The sequence below is a fragment of the Schistocerca piceifrons genome, chromosome 2, assembly GCF_021461385.2.
Source record: "Schistocerca piceifrons isolate TAMUIC-IGC-003096 chromosome 2, iqSchPice1.1, whole genome shotgun sequence".
NCBI classification, from domain to species: domain Eukaryota; kingdom Metazoa; phylum Arthropoda; class Insecta; order Orthoptera; family Acrididae; genus Schistocerca; species Schistocerca piceifrons.
Window position 1 is genome coordinate 481,692,699 of NC_060139.1, and position 21,056 is coordinate 481,713,754.

General features: G+C 42.7%; 1 protein-coding gene across 1 annotated transcript in view; it reads right to left on the minus strand.

Moving 5' to 3' along the window:
• The window catches only part of LOC124775081 (nose resistant to fluoxetine protein 6-like), a 365,609-nt gene that overhangs the window by 47,784 nt on the left and 296,769 nt on the right, over window positions 1-21,056 (minus strand). Inside the window, exon 10 of the mRNA XM_047249887.1 lies at window positions 12,243-12,384. Within this exon, the coding sequence (XP_047105843.1) occupies window positions 12,243-12,384 (142 nt within the window). The remainder of the gene's footprint in view (window positions 1-12,242; window positions 12,385-21,056) is intronic.

Genomic DNA, 21,056 nt, shown 5'->3' on the forward strand with positions numbered 1-21,056 from the left:
GAAACATTTACAAGGAACTTCGTGACACGGAAAACACTGAAATTTATGGCTGGAGCAGAGTTATTGTTGTGCAAGTGCGCAGCCTCCTAGGAGCATTTCTCAGGGCTTCTAGGGAACCTCTCAATATTTATGAATGAAACAAAGTTATTGTCATGCAGCTATCTCGTCTCTTAAGGACAGCGAGAGACACCTGCAACCATTTGCAGCCCACACAAAAAGTTTAGTAACCTGCCGCCAACATTTTTTGTCTTAGATACTGCCTCCAACTCACTGTTTGTCACACCCGGCCATGGGCTTTTGGGAGGAGTGAACTGTACTGCTGAACTGCACTGATGGCAAAAGGCCCCAAAGGACAGCTATACGGTACAAAGACGTCACATCTACCTGCATGTGGTGGGCCACCTCTAGCGAAGAGGCAGAGCACTGTCTGGAGGAGCGAAAGGAAGCCCTGTCCTCATCCTCCCCTGGCCCCCCTTCGCTGACCATCACGGCCTAAACAAAGGAGACCACACTGGCCGTGGCAAGTGGGTGGGTGGGCGGAGGCAGGCCACCCTGAGCAATGACCACTGCTTCAGTTGACTTGAAGCCTTTGGATGGCATGGACACCAGCCTGCCACTTCCAGGATATTGAGTGGAGATTTAGGGTGCGTTTACAGTTCTTGTAATGTTTTTATTACATGTATTTAGTTGATTTACGCAATGTATTTCGAAACATCCTGTATGTGAAGAAAGATCATTCATTGATTTTGACATTCAGGAGCCACTGTTGAATGTTGGATGTTTCTGAGAAGATCATATTGTCTCTCATTTAACGAGGACAAACATCTACCAGCACGTGTCGAAATTCGACAGTAGCAACATCATGGCCTGATGAGGTTGTTATTTAGTATTCCTTGATATTGCTGGTCATGCTGGTCGGGATCCCACAGCAGTCAGGCGAATAATGAATCGATGGGCTCTGAATAGAGTTGTAAAACTGCTATAGCCTACTGTAGGCTACCCCAGACTGTTATAAGTGAAAATAGACTACCCTAGTTTTCCTGGTAGGTTTGGTCCATTAAGTACACACCCAAATTACCTATGCATTAGGGGTGTTGCATATCTATCCGGCGTTGCGCTATAATGATCGTTTTCTTTGCGTATGCGATCAGTGTCTTACTAGATTCCCCTAAAAACCGAAAATCATGAACTGTCTAGAAACCGAGTGGGGATGCATAAAGTGCCAGGCAACCTACGTAACATTTTTGCCCTATATAAATATCCTCTTGGTTATTATTTAAAAGCAAACAGTATATATAGCAAAACTGAAACTGTCAATGTTCAATTCAGGTTTTATCGAGAATTGTTGTTTTGTAAAGTGAGACAGAGGAATTTCGTACTAAAAACATACAGAAAACAGTACAGATTTATCATATACCGCTAGAAAACGCAGTCAAATAGAAGAACCTCAACACAAGATTACGTCAGACAGCGCATCAATACTTAATCGATTTTATTTAAAACATTTTTGTGTGTTCATAAACAAGTTTCGTATTTATCAAAATAACAGGAAACTTTTGCCTTTGATCATGATGAAGAACATTCTATTGAGAACAAAATAATAACAATAGTTATATACATAATTTTATGTAGTGTGCCTTTGAAAGCCGAGCGAAAGCTTCCTGCGCCGGTACTTAAGTGTGGTGCGGCCTCTGCTGACTGCCACGAGGGGCGGCCGGGGCCAGCTCCGTGGAGAACGGTTGCAGCCAGAGAGCGAGACGGAAGAGCGGAGCCCCGGGCTGCGTCACAATGCTACACGACGTGTTGCGGACAGAATGCCTTTGGTCGGTATCCGTGACACCGTCGATAGTACCGCTCATTACCTTTTCGAGTTATAGTGATTGGAACGGTCGTCACCCAGGGGTCTGAATACCAGGAGTGTTGTATGTGGCTCAGCTGTGGCGTATATTTAACTAAGAGAACTCTACGGGAAGGGGAGTCCGAAAACTTGTCATGCTACTCATATGTACTGTATTCAGATGGTTATTTTTGTGTCACTTCCAGAGACAACTTCTGACAGTTGTGTTTTCTTTTGTAACTGTTTGCATAGAGCAAAGACAGACGAATGAGAAACAGCAGTAATTTTGATATGATGACCGCATGTGTTATACTCACTTCCGGTTGTAAAGTTTTTCTTGGCCAAAGTACCACATTAAATTAAATTAAAAATTTCATTGTAAAGTTTTTTGATATATTATTGTAAATCAATTATTTCATGTTGTTTTTAAAAGTTTAGTTTTAAGAGTATCCGTGGATTTTACTGGTATTACGCCTACCTCCGCACCCCCAGCCCTTCCACTTAATGATCAGCCACAGAAGGTAAACTGTTCTTACATCAAAAGTAATTGCTTTGGTTATACAACGGTGCAGAAGTTAGCGGTAAACTTATTTTTATTAGCTATAAAACGTAATTCATATTCTGTAAGGATATAAAATACGCAGTGGACTAAGACTGAATGATGTGCGGCTCTGTGTGCAAAACAAACAAACAAACTAATTTAAAAAACTAAGAGAAGAAGTCGGTTCCCAGTTTCTCTCTTACACTTGCATTTATGTTTCTTTCCATACCAGTGCTATCGGTAATGCTACCAATTACTACATCATTTATGTAGTGTACCGAAACTACCGAACCGTAGGTTTCACAGAGCGTAATTCCAGTTCTGAAGGGCCATAGAGCCATGCAGGATCTCAGCAGCCCCACGCGACAGGCGCCATAGAGGACAGATACCGTTCACTCTGGCGCGCAGGATCGTACGGTTACGTCACGTTGCCTGAATCAGGAAATGGGCCTGTTCGCAGCAAGAGAAGCATAGAGGCAGACAGAGCGGCGACTTTTAGAATACCAGAATAGTGATCAGCGTAGCGGCTTCCCTTGACACGGCAGCAGAAAGAGACGCACAGACAGCGGGCGGCCAGTAGTCACACGGAACAATGCGGTGGCAACATGTCGTCTTTTCATGCGAGTCCCGATCATGCGTAGAGATTCGAGGTGGCCGTCCTCATGTGTAGAGGCTTCGAGCGTGACGAACGCTGCAATTGTCATTGTGATACGGCTGCAACATGAAGTCCCACTGAGTATACTATGCGACCTTCCCTGGTTCGTGTGGCTAGTAATTTTGACATTATGACCTACATGTCTGGCGCGTTAAGGCAGTTGGCTATGCTTTACGTTCGTTGCCTGTCAACGAGACAGTGCCAAACTCGGTGTTGGCCGTGCTGCCCTACGTCGACACAGAGGGTGCCAGATTCTCGCCATCGTCAGCACGCTCTCTTGGTCTCCCCTCCACTGTAAACGTAAGGTAGTGGGTTGCCTTGAGTCTGGCACTCCAACACTCGGCAGCCGCTACCACTGATGGACCTTTGGACTCTGTCGTACTGAGTTAACATGCGTGTACTGTGGATCATAACTGCACCTATAGGTATATGGAACTAGTCAGATTCGCAATTACAGCAATTTCATTGCTGGAAATACGTCAAGCCGACAATTAACTTGTGATCTTAGCCTTCTCTTTCCTATATCCAGTCTCTCTCGCTCTCTCTCTCTCTCTCTCTCTCTCTCTCTCTCTTTCTCTCTCTCCCCCTCACACACACTCACACACACACACAATTAGAATACTACAGTTGAATCAGCATGGAATCATGTACCTTCATCTGCCGTTCAAGCTGAGTTTCACTCGATGCCCACCCAGGTTAAAACAGTCATTTCTGCCTGACGTGGAAATTCCGTAAACTAAATTTCACACCCATTATAACCCAAAACCTCCTAAAAATTTGATCATGTGTTTCTTCTAATACCCAGCGCAAGAATGCTCCTGTCGGATCACAAAACAGGCGAATACGCTCCTCTTCAAAAGATATGGGATATTGGGAACCAGCGGCTTCAGTCCTCATTCGGCCTTCCTCACCAAAAATTTTGCCATGCGAAGATATTCCTGGTCCTTTAATACAGCACATTCTAAATCCTTTTACACAGACTCTCTTTGTAGCTAAGCCCTCATATTCAGCATCTCCCTCTCACTGCCATTAAATGTATCTTTTTTCCCCCATTGATTTACACTACACCCCAGTGCTACTGTCTCTCCTCTCACTTACACTGTCTCCTTTTGTCTTTCTTTACCACTGCCAGTGTCTCCAGCATACCTCGGCACCTCAAACGTTCTGTGGGAGGGGTGAACTTATTTATCCCCTATGCCCACATTTTAAAATTCGGTCCAAGGTGCACCTTTCCCTATTCTTACGTGGTAAAGTTCGTCTGTCTGGGAGGCCCAGGCCCCTCAACCATATATATGGTCTCCATTCATGGGTCTTTTTCATTTACAATGTCTCCTCTCTCTTTGGCTCCCCGTGCTTGACTCTCCATTGATCTCTCTCTTGTATTGTCACTCTCACTGATCATCGATATCTCCTCTCTATTTGACTTCTACTGCTATCGTTTTCATTCACCTCTCCTTCGTTTTCACTGCCACTTACTCTCTCAGCCACCACTGTCTCTTCTCTCTTCTACAGTCACTGTCTCTTTACTGCTCTCTTTCACCATAAAAACGGCAAATATGTTCCCATTCCAACACTTTTGGAAAGAAGTGATGAATAGGGATCGAGGGAAATGATTCCCCAGTTTCTCTAAGGGTCTTTTTTGTGCTCCGACAAGAGCATCTTTGCGCTGGTTCCCTTCTTTTCCCTGACACAGCAGGTTGTGATGGATATTAAAAGCCAATTCTATAGGACAGTGAAGTTTTGCCAGTTTATATACTTCGACACAACTATATACTTTGACACATATAAACAACAAACAACAGGTTAACACAAATCGTCTGCTTTACAATTTTTTTGGCTGGTTTGCTCACCGATCGCAACTAATCGGAAACGCCCGGCTTATGATTTGTATCTTAAAAATGTAAAAATGTCATTAGAAATATTTTACTGGATTTGCAGTCTTTCTAGTTCTCTATAATTTTTCTTTTCAGGCATGTAAAGACCATCCGTAGCTAATTTTTGGTCACTGCCGTTTGTTACTTTGGGCATACTTTATACAGGAAGTGACCATTACAGTGACAGCATGTCATAAAGTTTTGTTGGTAAAAGAATTCTGACTAAAAATATTCTTTCATGACCATAGAACTCAAGCGATGACCCTAGAACCTACTCTACTTGTTCAGTACGTCAATTAAATCTAAATTTAAGCCTCAGACCGGATATTAGGTGCCCATTTTAACTGCAAGAGTGGATCTCGGTAGTGGATAAAGATATCGAAGAAACTTTCAAGGTTCCCCGACAATATCATGTTAAGAATTCATGGTAAAAATTCCGACGATTTGTCATGAATAGAATTATAAAAGTGACAGTCCCCACAACTGGTACTTTTCATACCCAAAAATCATGGTTTCTCAGGGATTTCGCAGGGACCGCCCATGAACGAATGGTATTTTATAAGCTGCCTAAAGTACATCCCAGGTCACACCTAATCCTAACGAAACAACCGATCTTCTCAATTTTCCTGGGCTGGAGGTAGCGTGTAACATGGAAATTTTGGCCCTGTACTGTGGGATAGCTACAGTATGCACTTTCTTCCCAGAGATGTACAGAGGTCTCATGTCTGTGATCAATAGAACCGACATACACCCCCCTGAAAAATCGGATTTTCACGCGGGGTTTGGTACTGAACTGCTGGCCGCTGTGGCCGAGCGGTACTAGGCGCTTCAGTCCGGAACCACGCTGCTGCTACGGTCGCAGGTACGAATCGTGCCTCGGGCATGGATGTGTGTGTTAGTTCGGTTTAAGTAGTTCTAAGTCTAGGGGACTGATGACCTCAGATGTTAAGTGCCATAGAGCTTAGAGCCATTTGAACCATTTGGTACTGAACACTATCGTGCACGGACCGATACGACATGTTCAGCCACATTATATGCCCACCTGTCAAAAGCCTGAATAAATACCTTTTCCAGCTCGAACCGCTGAGAGATGTGCAGGGAGAGATAGAGTCAGTGAGGTGCTGCGAGGTACCTACAGGGATGCAGAGCAACGCTGACTCCAGTGCCGTGGCGAGCTGTGCTAGATTTCTCGGTTGAATATTCATAGCGCGGAGAGCCCAAACGAGTTTACCTTACAGATTCTCGATTGGGTTTTAATCTAGAGAGTCTGGTGGCCAGGGGAGCACGGCAAATTCACCCTGCTGCTCTTGGAACCACGCACGTACGCCGCAAGTTGTGTGGCGCGCTGCGTTGTCGTGCTGTTAGATGTCACCGTGCTGAGGAAAAACACACTGCGTGTAGGGGTGGACGCAGTCCCCGTTCATCCACTGTGCCCTCTAGAATGACGAGATCATTCTGAAAATGTCACGAAAATATTCACCAGAGCATAATGCTCCCTCCTCCTGCATGGACCATTCCAATGATAGTTACGTAGTGTTTGTTTTGTAACGTTTTACGCTGTACACGCTTACGGCCTCTGATGGAGCATAAAACATGATTTATCTGAAAAGCTCACAGGATGTGCAGTTGCGATATTCGTTTGCAACTTGCAGCTTCCGTCGCCTATCAACAGCAGTTACCATGGACGCATGAACCAGGCGCCGGCTATGGAGGCCCACACCAGCAACTTTTACTGGACTTTCGTTGAGGAGACACCGTCGGAAGTCCCTTGGTTCATTTGGGCGGCCAGTGTCAACAAATGGTTCAAATGGCTCTGAGCACTATGGGACTTAACATCTGATGTCAACAGTCCCCTACAACTTAGAACTACTTAAACCTAACTAGCCTAAGGACATCACACACATCCATGCCCGAGGCAGGATTCGAACCTGCGACTGTAGCAGCAGCGCGGTTCCGGACTGAAGCGCCTAGAACCGCTCGGCCACCGCTGCCGGCAGTTGCTCAACAGCTGCACTTTCTGTTCCCCCGTACACGTCTCCACAGCCGTCGTTCACCCCTGTCATCTACGGCCCATGGTGCACAGTGGCCTAGGCGCTGGTTCGGTATAGCGCCCTTTTGCCGTGTATGGTATACTTGAATTACGGCATCACATGAACAGTTTACAAACTTAGCCGCTTCGAAAACGCTTCCACCCTTGGTCCGAAAGCCAATGAGTATGCCCTTTTGGGTATCTGACATATCGGTCCATTTCCGCATTAAGAAACGATTGCACTGTTTCCCGCATCCCGCCAACACGCTTTATATTCCCTCCACTCCAGCTGTTACCATCTTCCATCCGTGAATGCTTATTGCACGTTGACTTCGAACGTAGGTAGTGGTTACATTAATGTAACTGGACCTTGTATATGCGCACAAAAAGTGAAATTTCGTTATTTGGTAGCCTTCCTAGTGTTTCAATTTTATTGTACATTTTACTGTTGTATATTCCTTGTTCCTTCTGGTTATACTTTCGCTAGTTCTCCATTACAGTTTCGCTGTCAAAAATCCGTTTCTGGGTGTAAACCGCGTTGTCAGTCAGTTACTCGATGCCTGTAAATCGACATGGCTCTGGTTGAAGTCATTTACATGTTCCATGTGTAGTTCTTTTCTTACCTGACCTTTCATTTTGGTATCAATTATTTTTGGCTTTACCGTGGTGACTAAGTGGTACGCAATTTATGTCTGTAGTTAGTGTTGATACATTTTTGATGAAGTGCTTTTGTAGAAATACTAGAACTGCTACATATTGCAAAGTTGATTCTGTGTCGCTGTTCAGTATCTGCTAGCCCCCTAACCCTTTCTCAAGTGGAATGATTAGTCTTTCAACAACTGACTTAAGATACTGTTTGCCATAAGTCATGAACATTTCCCAAATCTTTCTCTGGATTACTTCCAGGTCTGCTTTTGTCCAAGCAGTGAGGTCAAAAGTAGAAATCACTATGGGACTGCATATGTGTTAATAGCGCAGATGGCATTTCTTTCATATGATTTAGATTTTCAAACTGATGAAATTCTGCTGAAAGTTGTACTCGTGATGGATTGTTTTACTGTTTCATGCATCAGCCTTCTCCATAAGGGGGACTAAATAGTTGTAGGTGTCCTAATAATTCATAGGTCTATTTTTGTTTTCACATTTCAAATCCAGTACCCTGGGTCTTGCCTTTCCTTGCATTCGTTCTCCTGCATTTTTTGCAGGCAACATGACATACTTATTTTCTTTGAAAAATGTTTCTACTGGTTGTAGGTGGTGGATCATCTTTGCTCATTTTGGACATGTGGTTTAATGATATCCATGTCTGTGTGCTAATTTAACATAGAGCTTAAGCCGTTACTACTTTTGACTGTCTTTATGATAGCCTGTAAAATTTCTTGTGTTTACCCTTATTCTTGTGATACGTTTATGAGTCCTTTGCTGTTATTTTCCTTGATGAACAGGTGTACGCGACCAATGTCTCCCCTCAAATTTACTGTATCATTATTGATACGTCTTTCCCATGGCGACTTTAGGTGTGAATGAATACGCTGTCCGTGTACTCACATTATCTTCCCACCAGTTCAATCACGGCTGGAACGGCTTGAGCTTAGATAATTCTCTCAATGTCATTAAAGCTATGTGCATCTTGCGACAGGAAGTATGACAACATTGTGTTGTTTAAAACATGAATAATGCATGGAAGCTTCCTGGAGTTGTTTTGCTTGGGATCCGCGGTGTCTGTGTGGGACAAATTCCTCCATATATCATGACCACTATATTAAATGCGTTGCTCTGTTTCTACTTTTTCATTATCTGATGCCCCTAGGCTATGCTGTTCCTGCTGTTCTACATGTCGTTATTCGGTATTCATGTGGATTTTGTGTGGCATTCAAATATGTTTCATGGGTGATTTGCATTTGTAATTCGAGCAACGCGTTCGCTGCTGTATTCATTGTTGGTACTTGTTAACATACGACAGCATGTCACTATCAGCTTCTCTGTTGTAGGAAAACAGTGTATAGTGTGTTAATTTAACGTAAAATAGTATCTTATCTAGAAGAATAATATAAAGTACATATTTATAAAACAGTAACCGAAGACTGTAGCTCGTTTATTAACTGTAATGTTGGTTCTATTTACCAGAAAATACTTACATTGGCTCTAATCTTCCTACGTCATTCGTTATTGGATGTTACATATATTACATTTTAATAGTTATTTCTGAAACGCTTCAACAGAAGTTTAATTTTGTAATGTTATGGAAAGCTTAGAGGAGTGAGTTGTTAGCCCATAATGGTCATTCTGCCCTTTAATTTGCTGCTGAATGTAGGACGGTCACGAATAGTCACCACAGCGCTTTGTATTCTGTATGTTCAGCAAATTACCATGTGTTCCTTACAGCTGCTGGTTACTGGCTTACTCTTATGAGAGGTCCGCCCCGTTTTCTGGAACCTTGTGTGATTCAGTCATGGATCTGTTTCGCCAATTATACTTCACATTACCTCAGGGCACAACAACGACAGACGGCTTCCCTTCGGTTTTATTTCTCAATACCATAAGGTCAAAGTTGGTCAAACCATGGTTGCTTGCTTGCTTCACATGTTTGCACCACACTGAGCCTTCTGGCTGTCTGGCTGTGAGCATTCCTATTAAAGGGTAGACACAAATGGCGCTCTGGTAGCTACGGTACTGCACTATCTGTTGACAGACGACTGTGAAACCATTTTCAGCACATCTACTATCCCCTGGTGGTAGACACAGATAGTGCTCTGGTAGCTATGCAACTGCGCTATTTGTTGACGGACGGCGTTGAAACCACTATAAGCACATATACTAATCCCACGTGGTATATGCCGTCATCGGATCACACTCGACGTCGTCTTTCCAGATTTACTAATTTTTTTCCCGGCAGTGTATTATAAAAATTGTGAGGGGTCCACTTGTACGTGGAGCCCGTTTTTGTAATATAAATAATGAAAAATTACCTGAAACGATTGTCGGATGCAGAAGAGATTGTGTTTTCGACACAACTGAACCAAAGATGTTGCCTGAGTGGCAGAAGCGATTGAAAGTTGGGGCGTGCGGAGCGCAGTAGCAGTTGCCGTCGCACTCTGTCGTAGGTAGGATGTAAGAGTTAAAGCTAATGGCCAGCTGTGAGAATTCAGTTGTTGGTCTACGGACGCAGCATAATACAGTTTTTATAAAATGAAGTGATGAATGATACTGTAACTCAGAGGTAAAGCAACTGGAACAAATTTGTAAGGTAATGAGATTTTGTATGTTTAGTTTTAAGTATGCAGTAACGCAAGTGGCTTTCGCTAATTTTTACAGTGCTGTCCCTTGAATGTAGGAACCAAGTGTTTTCCATCAGATTTAATGTATAGGCTGATTACGTATACCCCATTTGTAATATTCTGTGCGTTTTGTAATCCTGACACAGACTAGTTAAATTTTGGAATCTGTTTTGTCAAACGATGTCAGACTTTTTGCCATGTAACGATCCAATCGTTTTTAATTACGACAGTAAATGAGGATTGTAGAACAGTTGAGAAGTTCACTAATTTGGAACTTAATGTAAAATGTTTCATATCAGATTTTGAGAAGGAGGAAATTTATTTTGAATACAATTTTCAAACTGAAGCATTTGGTCTTAGGATATCCCCTTATCAGTACCTCATCTTCTTCCATGTCGTGTTTATTTAAAAACAGTGAATATTTTTTTTAAAGAAATCGTTTTTCAATCAGCATCAGAAAAGTATTAATGTGCAAGATTCAGAAAAGTATTAATATTTGTAACAGTTTCAATGCAGGCAGCATTACACAGCGCTGAGCCAATACCCAGTATTTTCACTGAACATTTGCAAGGTTATTCAGTTATCAACCAATCTACTGATATTATTCGTATGAAGTTATTTTACGGCCGGCATTGCACTTCGCCGTGCCAAGATTGAATAATTTCTATGCCTACTGTGGAGAGAACAGAATACCAAGATTACATCCGTTGCGACTCTAGAGCTAAGGAAAATTTCTTTGTTTATTTACACAGGGAATTTTGTCAATTTTTTGTACAGGACCATAAAACTCGGTGCTTACGAGACTGAGTATATTTCAGAGGGATTATCAAAATTGCGTAGGGTTTTGCAGATCAAGTCATTTGCTCAATAACACATCACACAGTAAATTGGCAATACACAAACAAGACGCATTTCTTATTCATTGGCACACAAAAACACCAACACATTTTCAAAGAACGTTACAAAATGTATGTTTTTTTATGCATCACGTCTCCTCCTAAACCAGTGGATAAATTTCAACCACACTTGATATACATAACACTTACCTTTTTGAAAGAACTACTGAGGGGGTAAGAGGCACCAGACTCTCAAACGGGTGCGAATGTTGAGTGAAACAGACGCGTACCTCACGAAGAGCAAATAGCTAGACTATATTCATCCAATATTTGAGAACGAGGACACTTTGTGACTTGTAACAAACTGTACACATAATTGCACGCACCCTTATGAGACTTACTCTCACTGACACCCGCAGCAAAAAGATTGAAGAAGAATGTTTATCGCTTACTATGTTTTCACTTCTGGTGCAGTAAAACTGAAGCATCAGGCTCAACGTTGTAATTTATTGCACCTTTATTACACTCTTTTCATAGCACATGTTGCAGACGGTATCCGCATATACCACTCAATTTACGTGTCAAAAAATCTCATTGTAAGACACAAAGTTTTGGAGTTACGACGTCATAAACATTCAGCTGCGTGAAAACGAAACTGCGGGGCGAAATTCGCTAGAGATACAGGTGAAATACGTCTACAAACATGTTTCAAGACGTTAAATATAGGCGGCATGCATGTGACAGGTGCGTACCCTGGCAAAGTCGCGATTGAAAAGCTCCTGAATCGACATCAGCCAAACTTGGTACATACATTATTTACTATATGGAAAGAAATACTGTGGGGCTTAGAAACAGAAAATTGGAGTGGGAATCATAATATGGCGATAGGGAGAGAGAGAAGGACAAAGAGATGAGCAGTCAGAGAAAGAGGAGGAGGAGATGGACAGAGAGAGAGAGAAGGGGAGGAAATGGTCAGAGAGAGTGGGAGGGGGGGGGGGGGCACATGGTCAGAGATAGGGGGAAGGAGGAGATGGGCTGTTAGAAGACTGGAATGAATGCATACTCAGGCAACGCAGGGTTCTCAGCTAGTACTATATAAAACACTACCATTTTTTGCTGTTACATCACAAGAAGACCCCGCAAAATCTTATGAACAGAATAAAACTGTGCCCATTAATGTACGTTAAAATACCTCGTTCATTTTCCTCTTCAGATTTCGTCCACGGTACACCAGTATGCCGGCCATCACTCCCAGCAGGTAGGGAGTGGCTCTGTTGTGCGACGGTACGTACAGCTTCTGGAACACTTTGTTCTCGCGGAAGTTCTTCAGCACGCTAGAAAGAAAAGGCACGTGATTCACAGTCGCCTCTACTGTGACATTCGTTCTGCTTGATGTAAATCCAATGCAGTTACTTATTTATAGATTACTGAGTTATCACTATAATCGTTACGTATGCAGTAACACTAGCTTGTTATTCACGGAACCCTGTTTGGTTGAGCATGTAAATTGTCTACTGTTCTTTATTCCTATTGCACGTTTTGCTGATGACATCATACCGTTATCCTGCAGCGCAGACAAACAATAGTAACGAATGGAGAAAGTCAATAGGCCTAGTTTGCAAGCAGGGCTGAAAATCTATTACGACAAGTTTAAAACAATATATATTGAGAACAATATCGTAAAACTTGAAAATAAAATCATAAAGCCAGTCAACGATTTGCGTATTTGGGTTAAAGGAAGACAAGAACGGGACAGGTAGCGAACTAAATACACAGGAGAATAAAAATGACGTGGACTGCTTTGGGTGCACTAAATGAGAATTTTCAAACCAAAGCTTTCGATGTGTGTATTACTAGTTTTGGCCTGAAGTATGGTCTCTCAGTTCAAAACCTGAGGCTTTGTCAATGAGCAATGGAAGGATGTGTGTTGATTGGTTGGTTGGTTTGGGGGAGGGGACCAAACATCGGTCCCATCGGATTAGGGGAAGGTGGGGAAGGAAGTCGCCGTGCCCTTTCAAAGAAACCACCCCGGCATTTGCCTGAAGCGATTTAGGGAAATCACGACAAACCTAAATCAGGATGGGCGGATGCGGGTTTGAACCGTCGTCCTTCCGAATGCTCCTGTGTGATAACAACTGCGCCACCTCGTTCGGAGTGGTTAGCACACTGGACTCGCATTCGGGAGGACGGCGGTTCAACCCTGCGTCCGCCCATCCTGATTTAGGTTTCCCGTGATTTCCCTAAATCGCTCCAAGTGAATTCTGGGATGGTTCCTTTGAAAGGGAACGGCCGACTTCCTTCCCCGGCCTTCCCTAACCCGATGAGACCAATGACCTCGCTGTTTGGTCTCCTCCCCCAAACAACCCCAACCTAGTTTGGTGGATGAGTGTTGCAAAGTAGTAGTAGAGACAGGAAAACAAATAAATGTACCAGCGAACAGACTAGAAACATAATAACAACCTTAATGAAAATACACTTGAGGTTGGCGGAACATGTAGCCAGGCGAACGGATGGTAGGTGGACAAAGATTGTTCGCTGCATTCCAGGAGACAAGCGAAGACCGAAACGACGAGCTAAGGGGTTGTGGCTAGAAGGCGTTAAGAAGATGCAGGAGACTTTATTACGCGGAAAAGTCTAGAGGAGGCCTTTACCCACCTGTGGATGTCCGACTGTTGACGGTAGTGATAATACTTTTCAATAAGTGACGTACCACGCGCATGGATTTTTTCTTTTCCCCGCTCAAAGGGGAATACTGTAGTATCACATTAGGCATTAGAAAACTAACTACATTAAAGCTATTTGAAATCTGTATTTGCAAATACTAAAATGCGTATTTATTTAACCAGTTTCTCTTCTTCTTTGAGTCATCAGTCCTCTCACTGGTTCGATCACAGCCGCCACGAATTCCTCACTTGTTCCGCCCATTTCAGTCCACAGTAGCATTTACACCCTATGTCCTCAACTATTTGTTGTATTATTTCAATCTCTGTCTTCTCCTGCAGTTTTTACTGTCTACAGTACCGTAGAACATCTAATATCATACAAGTTATTCCCAGATGTGACAACAGGTGTCCTATCATCCTGTCCTCTCTGCTTCTCGGTGTTTTTCATAGGTTCTTTTTTCGCCGAATCTGCGGAGAACCACCTCATACCTTATCTTACCAGTTCACCTTATTTTCAACATCCTTCTATGGCAACACATCTCACACTCTTCGATTCTCTTCTATACCGGTTGTCCCGTAGTCCACGATTCACTGACACACAATGCCGTGCTCCAAAAGCATATTCTCAGAAATTTCTTCCTCAGATTAAGCCCTATGTTTGATACCAGCAAATTTCGCTTGGCCAGAAATCACCTCTTTACCGACGATAGTCTGATTTTTATATCCTCTTTGCTTCGTCCATCATCTGTTATTTTATTTTCAAGCCAGCAGAAGTCCTGAACTTCATCTGCTTTGTAGTCACCAACTTTGATGTTGAAGTTTATCACTAATTTCATTTCAGCTATTCCATTGTACTTATGTCTTTCTACGGTTTACTCTAAATCCATATTCTGGACTATTTATAGACTGTTCTATCTATGTGTAAGGTCCTGTAATTTTTCTTCGCTTTCAATGAGTGTAGCAACGCCATGAGCCAGTCTTATCATTGATACCCTTTTGCCTTGAATTTTGATCCCACTCTTGGAATTTTTTTTCTTCGATTTATAGACTGAGCAGTAGGGCTGAAAGACTGTGTTGCTGCTGGAACAAATTTTAATCCGTGCACTTCTTTCTTGATTTTCCATTCTTATAGTTCCCCCATGATTCTCGTATATACTGTATATTATCTGTCTTTCCCTACAGCTTACTGCTATTTTCCCCCAATTTCAAACATCTTGCACCATTTGACATTGTCGAACGCTTTTTCATGGTCGACATATTCTATGACGTGTCTTTATTGTTCTTGTCTTTCTTCCTTTATCAGGTGCAACATCAGCACTAGTTCTGCGGGACTTTAACTTTCCAAGGAGAAAAGCTGATCATCACCTAACAGCTTCTCAATTTAATTACCCATTCTTCTATATATTACTCGCGTTAGCAACATGGATGTCTGTGAAATTAAAATGATTACACGATATCTGTCGCTCGTACGGTATCTGCCGATGCTATGTTCGGGATTATCTAGGTAATATTTTTTCGGCAAGTCCGATGTTACGGCTCCATTCTTATAGATCCTACATGCCCACCTAAATAGCCAGTCGTTTGTTTGCACTTCCCCAAGTCGAAATACAAACTTCTAACGTGTGTTATCTACCGCTTCTGCCTAAAGTGATGGCAAAACTTCCAAAGCCTTATCGAATTCTGATTCTAGAACTGGATCCCCTATCGACTCCCATTCCTTCTGTCATGTCATCAAGCAGTACCTCTACATGGATACTCTGCAACTCACATTTAAGTGCCTGGCTGAGTGTTCATCATGCCACTTTCACAATTCTCTAGTATTCCAATATCGTGTCGCGCGCGGAAAGAACCAACACCTATATCTTTCCGTAGGAGCTCTGATTTCCCTTATTTTATCATGGTGATTGTTTCTTCCTATGTACGTCGGTGTCAAAAAAAATTTTCGCACTCGTAGGAGAGAGCTGGAGATTGGAATTTCGTGAGAAGAATCCGCCTCAACGAAAAACGCCTTTGTTTTAATTACGTCCACCCCAAATCATTTCAGGGACACTCTCTCCCATATTTCGCGATAATGCAAAACGTGCTGCCCTTCTTTGAACTTTTTCGATGTACTCCGTCAATCCTATCTGGTAGGGATCACAAACCGCGCAACATTATTCTAAAAGACGACGGACAAGCGTGGTGTAGGCAGTCTCCTTAGTAGATCTGTTACATTTTCTAACTGTCCTGCCAATAAAACGCAGTCTTTGATTAGCCTGCAACACAACATTTTCTACGTGTTCCTTCCAATTTAATTTGTTCGTAATTGTAGTTCCTAGGTATTTAGTTGAATATATGGCTTTTAGATTTGACTGATTTGTCATGTATCCGAAGTTTAACTGATTCACTTTAGCACTCGTGTGGATAACCTCACGCTTTTCGTTATTTAGGGGCAACTGCCAATCTTCGTACCATACAGATATCTTTTCTAAATCGTTTTGCAGTTTGTTTTGATCTTCTGATGGCTTTGTTAGTCGATAAATGACAGCGTCATCTGCAAACAACCGAAGACGGCTGCTCCTGTTTTACTAGATGACTTCCCATCAATTACTACGAACTGTGACCTCTCTGACAGGAAATCACAGATCAAGTCACATAACTGAGATGATATTCCATAAGCACGTAATTTTACTACGAGCCGCTTGTGTGGTAGTGTCAAAAGCCTTCCGGAAATTCAGAAATACGGAATCTATTTGAAATCCCTTGTCAATAGCACTCAGCACTTCATGCAAGTAAAGAGCTAGTTGTGTTTCACAAGAACGATGTTTTTTAAATCCATGTTGACTGTCTGTCAATAGACCGAGGTAATGCATAATGTTCGAACACTACATATATTCCAAAATTCTGCTGCATATCGACGTTAATGACATGAGCCTGTAATTTAGTGGATTACTCCTACTACCCTTCTTCAATATTGGTCTGAACTGTGCAACTTTCTAGTCTTTGGGTGCGGCTATTTCGTCGAGCGAACGGTTGTATATGATTGTTAAGTATGGAGCTACTGTATCAGAATATTCTGAAAGGAACCTAATTAGTATACAGTCTGGACCAGAAGACTTGCTTTTATTAAGTGATTTAAGTTTCTTCACTACTCCGAGGATATCTACTTCTAAGTTGCTCTTGTTGGCAACTGTTCTTGATTCAATTCTGGAGTATTTACTTCGCCTTATTTGGTGAAGGAATTTCGGAAGGCTGTTTAATAATGCTGCTTTGCCAGCGCTGTCTTCGATAGTATCTTCATTGCGCAGAGAAGACATTGATTCTCTTGCCGCTATCATACTTCACGTACGACCAGAATCTCTTTTGATTTTCTGCTAGGTTTAGAGACAAAGTTTCGTTGTGGAAACTATTATAAGCACTCGCATTGAAGTCCGTGCTATATTCCGAGCTTCTGTAATAGCTCGCCAATCTAGGGGAATTTGCGTCTGTTTAAATTTGGGATGTTTGTTTCGTTGTTTCTGCAACAGTGATCTGACCTGTTTTGTGTAGCAAGGAGTATCGGCTCCGTCGTTTGTTAATTTATTTGGCATAAATCTCTCAATTGCTCCCGATACTATTTCTCTGAATTCAAACCACACCTGGTCTACACTTACGTTGTTAATTTGGAAGGAGTGGAACTTGTCTCTCAGGAAGACATCAAGTGAATTTTTATCTGCTTTTTAGAATAGGTAAATTTTTAGTTTACTTTTGAAGAATTTAGCGGTTACAATATTGAATCTCGTTACGACAACCCTGTGTTCACTAATCCCTGTGTTCGTTTTGACTCTCGTTATTAACTCAGGATTATTTGTTGCTAATACGTCAAGTGTGTTTTCACAACCGTTTATTATTCGCGTGAGCTCATGGACTAACTTCTCAAAATAATTTTCAGAGAATGCTTTTAGCACAATTTCGGATGATGTATTATGCGTACCTCCGGAGTTAAACATGTATTTTCGCCAACATATCGAAGGTAAATTCAAGTCACCACTGACTATAATCGTAGGGGTCGGGTACGTGTTTGAAATCAAACTCACCTTTTCTTTGAACCTTTCAGAAATTGTATCACCTGAATTGGGAGTTCGGTAAGAGGATCAAATTATTTTTTTTATTCCGGTTGCCAATAATGACCTCTGCCCACACTAACTCAAAGGAACTATCTACTTCAATTTCGCGACAACATAAACTACTTCTAACAGCACAAACACGCCACCGCCAACCGTGTTTAGCCTATCCTTTCGGAACACCGTTAGGTTCTTCGCAAAAATTTCGGCTGAGCTTATCTCCGTCTTTAGGCATATTTCAATGCCTATAACGATTTGAGCATCAGTGCTTTCTACAAGCGCTTGGAGCTCTGGTACTTTCCGAACACAGCTACGACAATTTACAATTGTTATACCGATGGTTCTCATATCTACGATCTTCCTGTGTTCGATCTGCACCCTCTGTGACTGATGCTCTTATTGTGTTTTCCTGAGACCCTCTAACCCAAAGAACCGCCCAGTCCACACCACACAGCCTCTGCTACCCGTGTAGCCGCCTTCTGCGTATAGTGGACAATTGATCTATTTAGCAGAACCCGAAACCCAACCAACCTTCGGCGCTAGTCGAGGAATCTGCATCCTACACTGTCGCAGAACCGCCTGAGCCTCTGATTCAGACCCTCCACTGGACTCTGTGCCAGAGGTCCGCAATCGGTCCTGTCGACTATGCTGCAAATGTTCAGTTCTGCTTTCATCTCGCAAGCAAAACTGTCAGCCTTTTCCACTTGTGCTAGCCGCTCGAAACCAGAGAGAATCTCTTCTGATCCAAAGTGACACACATCATGGTTATCGATGTGAGTCACCACCTACAGTTGGCTCCACCCTGTGCTCTTCATGGCATCCAAAAGGACACGTTCCACACGTGGAATGACTCCACCTGTTATGTACACTGAGTGCGCATTGGTTTTCTTCCCCTTCTTGGCAACTCTGTCCCTGAGGTGCCCCATAATGCACCTAACGTTGGAGCTCCCAACTATCAATAATCCCACCCCCAGTGGTTGTCCGGATCTTGCAGACTGAGAGATTTCCTCTGAAACAGGACAGGCGACGGCATCTGGCTAAGCGACAGTGTCAGGCACAGACAGTACCTAGAACCTGTCTGTCAGACTAACTAGGAGGGCCTTACATGCAGCCACCTGGGAAGTCTTTCGCCGCCTGCTACGCCCTAGGGTGACCTCCCTCTCAACCACAGGTGAGGGGTCAACCTGAGTGCGAGCAGTAACTGGGATGGCCACGGGTGAGGACCGATCAGAGGACTCGTACGTGCGGGACGGCCGTTGCATCCTCACGGCCTGCCAACAATAGTGGTGCCCACCCACAACAGCCTCAAACTGTGTAACCAAAGCCAACGCAGCCTGGAGCTGAGAGCGAAGTGTCAGCAACCCGACTCGCATCTGCACACGATAATCACATCCCTGTCCATACTAAAGACTGTGGAAAACACAACTATACAGATAAACGAACTAGACACTTGCTGCGGAACTCTACTGTAGACACTGACGAAAACGCAGGAACTGTGTCTAATAAATTAGATTAATACGCAGAGATTCAAAAATCTAACTATCGAAGCACTCAGGTGAAACTAAATAATTTGCCCCTGATTAGGAACTAGTAATATGTCACAAAGTCCTTTTACTTTCCGACGCAAAGGAAAACGCGAGAACTGTGGCTATCAGATATTAAATAAACACCCAGAAACTCAAGAAAATAAACTATTAAAGCACACAGATGATGATATAAAATTCACTTCTGGTTAGGAAGTCGCGTCTGTCTCGGTTGGCTGCTGCTGCCTGACTAGCAGCTATCTCCTCTGCGTTTAACAGCGGAACTCCTGTTGCCCTCTTAAATATTGACACCACTGTACTCAAGTTCACCGAAGGTTGTTTTGACTTTTGTATATTCTGGACGATATCTTCACCTTTTTTCTGCAGCTTTTAAAGCATGGGTTCTGTGCCCTTCCTCTTTATTTCATTTCTAAGTGATTTACATTGCTATAATCCTGTATTTCCTTCGTGGTTCAATTAAAGTATTTCTTATGTTATGTACCAAAAATTTGTTATTTTACCACACACATTTCCTTTTGTTCATCTAAAACGTCGTTTGTGGTGATATTTTTGTGTGAGTTTCGCTTACATCTGAAAGTGTTGTCTGCCTAAACATTTTCGATGTATTACTGCGTTTCACTGGAATGATTCTGGCTTAATTTGTTGGCTTGCAGCGCTACAAATTTTTCTCACAGAACACTACAAAATATTGCTGCACCAGTGTTTATGTAAGTTCTCAAAGTGGGTTGCCATCTTAGGTCTTGATAATAATATAGTTGCTTCTCCTTCTCCAAAGGGATTGTTTGATTTTCTTAAACGTGACATCTGTTTGGATCAAAATTACAATTTGTTGCAGAGTACCACAGAATAGATCATCGCCAGGACTAGAAAAGGGAGCTTGTTCTACCTTGAAACGCTTTTCGGAATTTCGTCTCCAGAAAGCCCTGTGATAGAAGATACACTGCCGGTAAAACTCGGAACACGAAAAAATTAATGTAGAAAAATTGAACTTCGTAAATAAATTTGTGTAGCAACATATTTACGTGATTAATATTGCAAGATCACAGTTAATGTAAGCGCGAGATAAGCTATTGCAAAAGTGAAATGCTGGTACATTAATAACCGGTGTAACCACCAGAATGTTGAATGCAAGCATGCAGACGTGCGTGCATTGTGTTGCACAAGTTCCGGATGTCAGTTTGCGGAATGGAGTTGAATGCCTGTTGCAATTGGTCGGTCAATACAGGGACGATTAAAACTGTTTGTGGACGACGCTGCAGTTGACGTCCGATGATGTCCCATATGTGCTCTACTGGAGACAGATCAGGTGATCGAGCAACCAAGACAACATGTCGACACTGTATAGAGCATGTTGAGTTACAACAGCGGCATGTGGGCATGCGTTATCCTGTTGGAAAACATCCTCTAAACTGATGATCATGAACACCAGCACAGCAGGTCCAGTCATGAGACTGACGTACAGACTCAATGTCTGGGTGCGTGTGATGGCCAAGAGAGTGGTTCTGCTTTCATACGACCTTGCACCTCGGACCATAGCTCCACGTGCAGGTCCAGAGTGTCTAGGCCGCAGACAGGTTGGTTGTAGGCTCTCAACTGTCTTCCTCCTAATCTATACACACACGGCCATCATCGTCACGGAGACAGAAAGAGCTTTCATCAGAAAACACAACACACCTCCGCTCTGCCCTCCAGTGAGCTCTTGCTTGACACAAAAGAA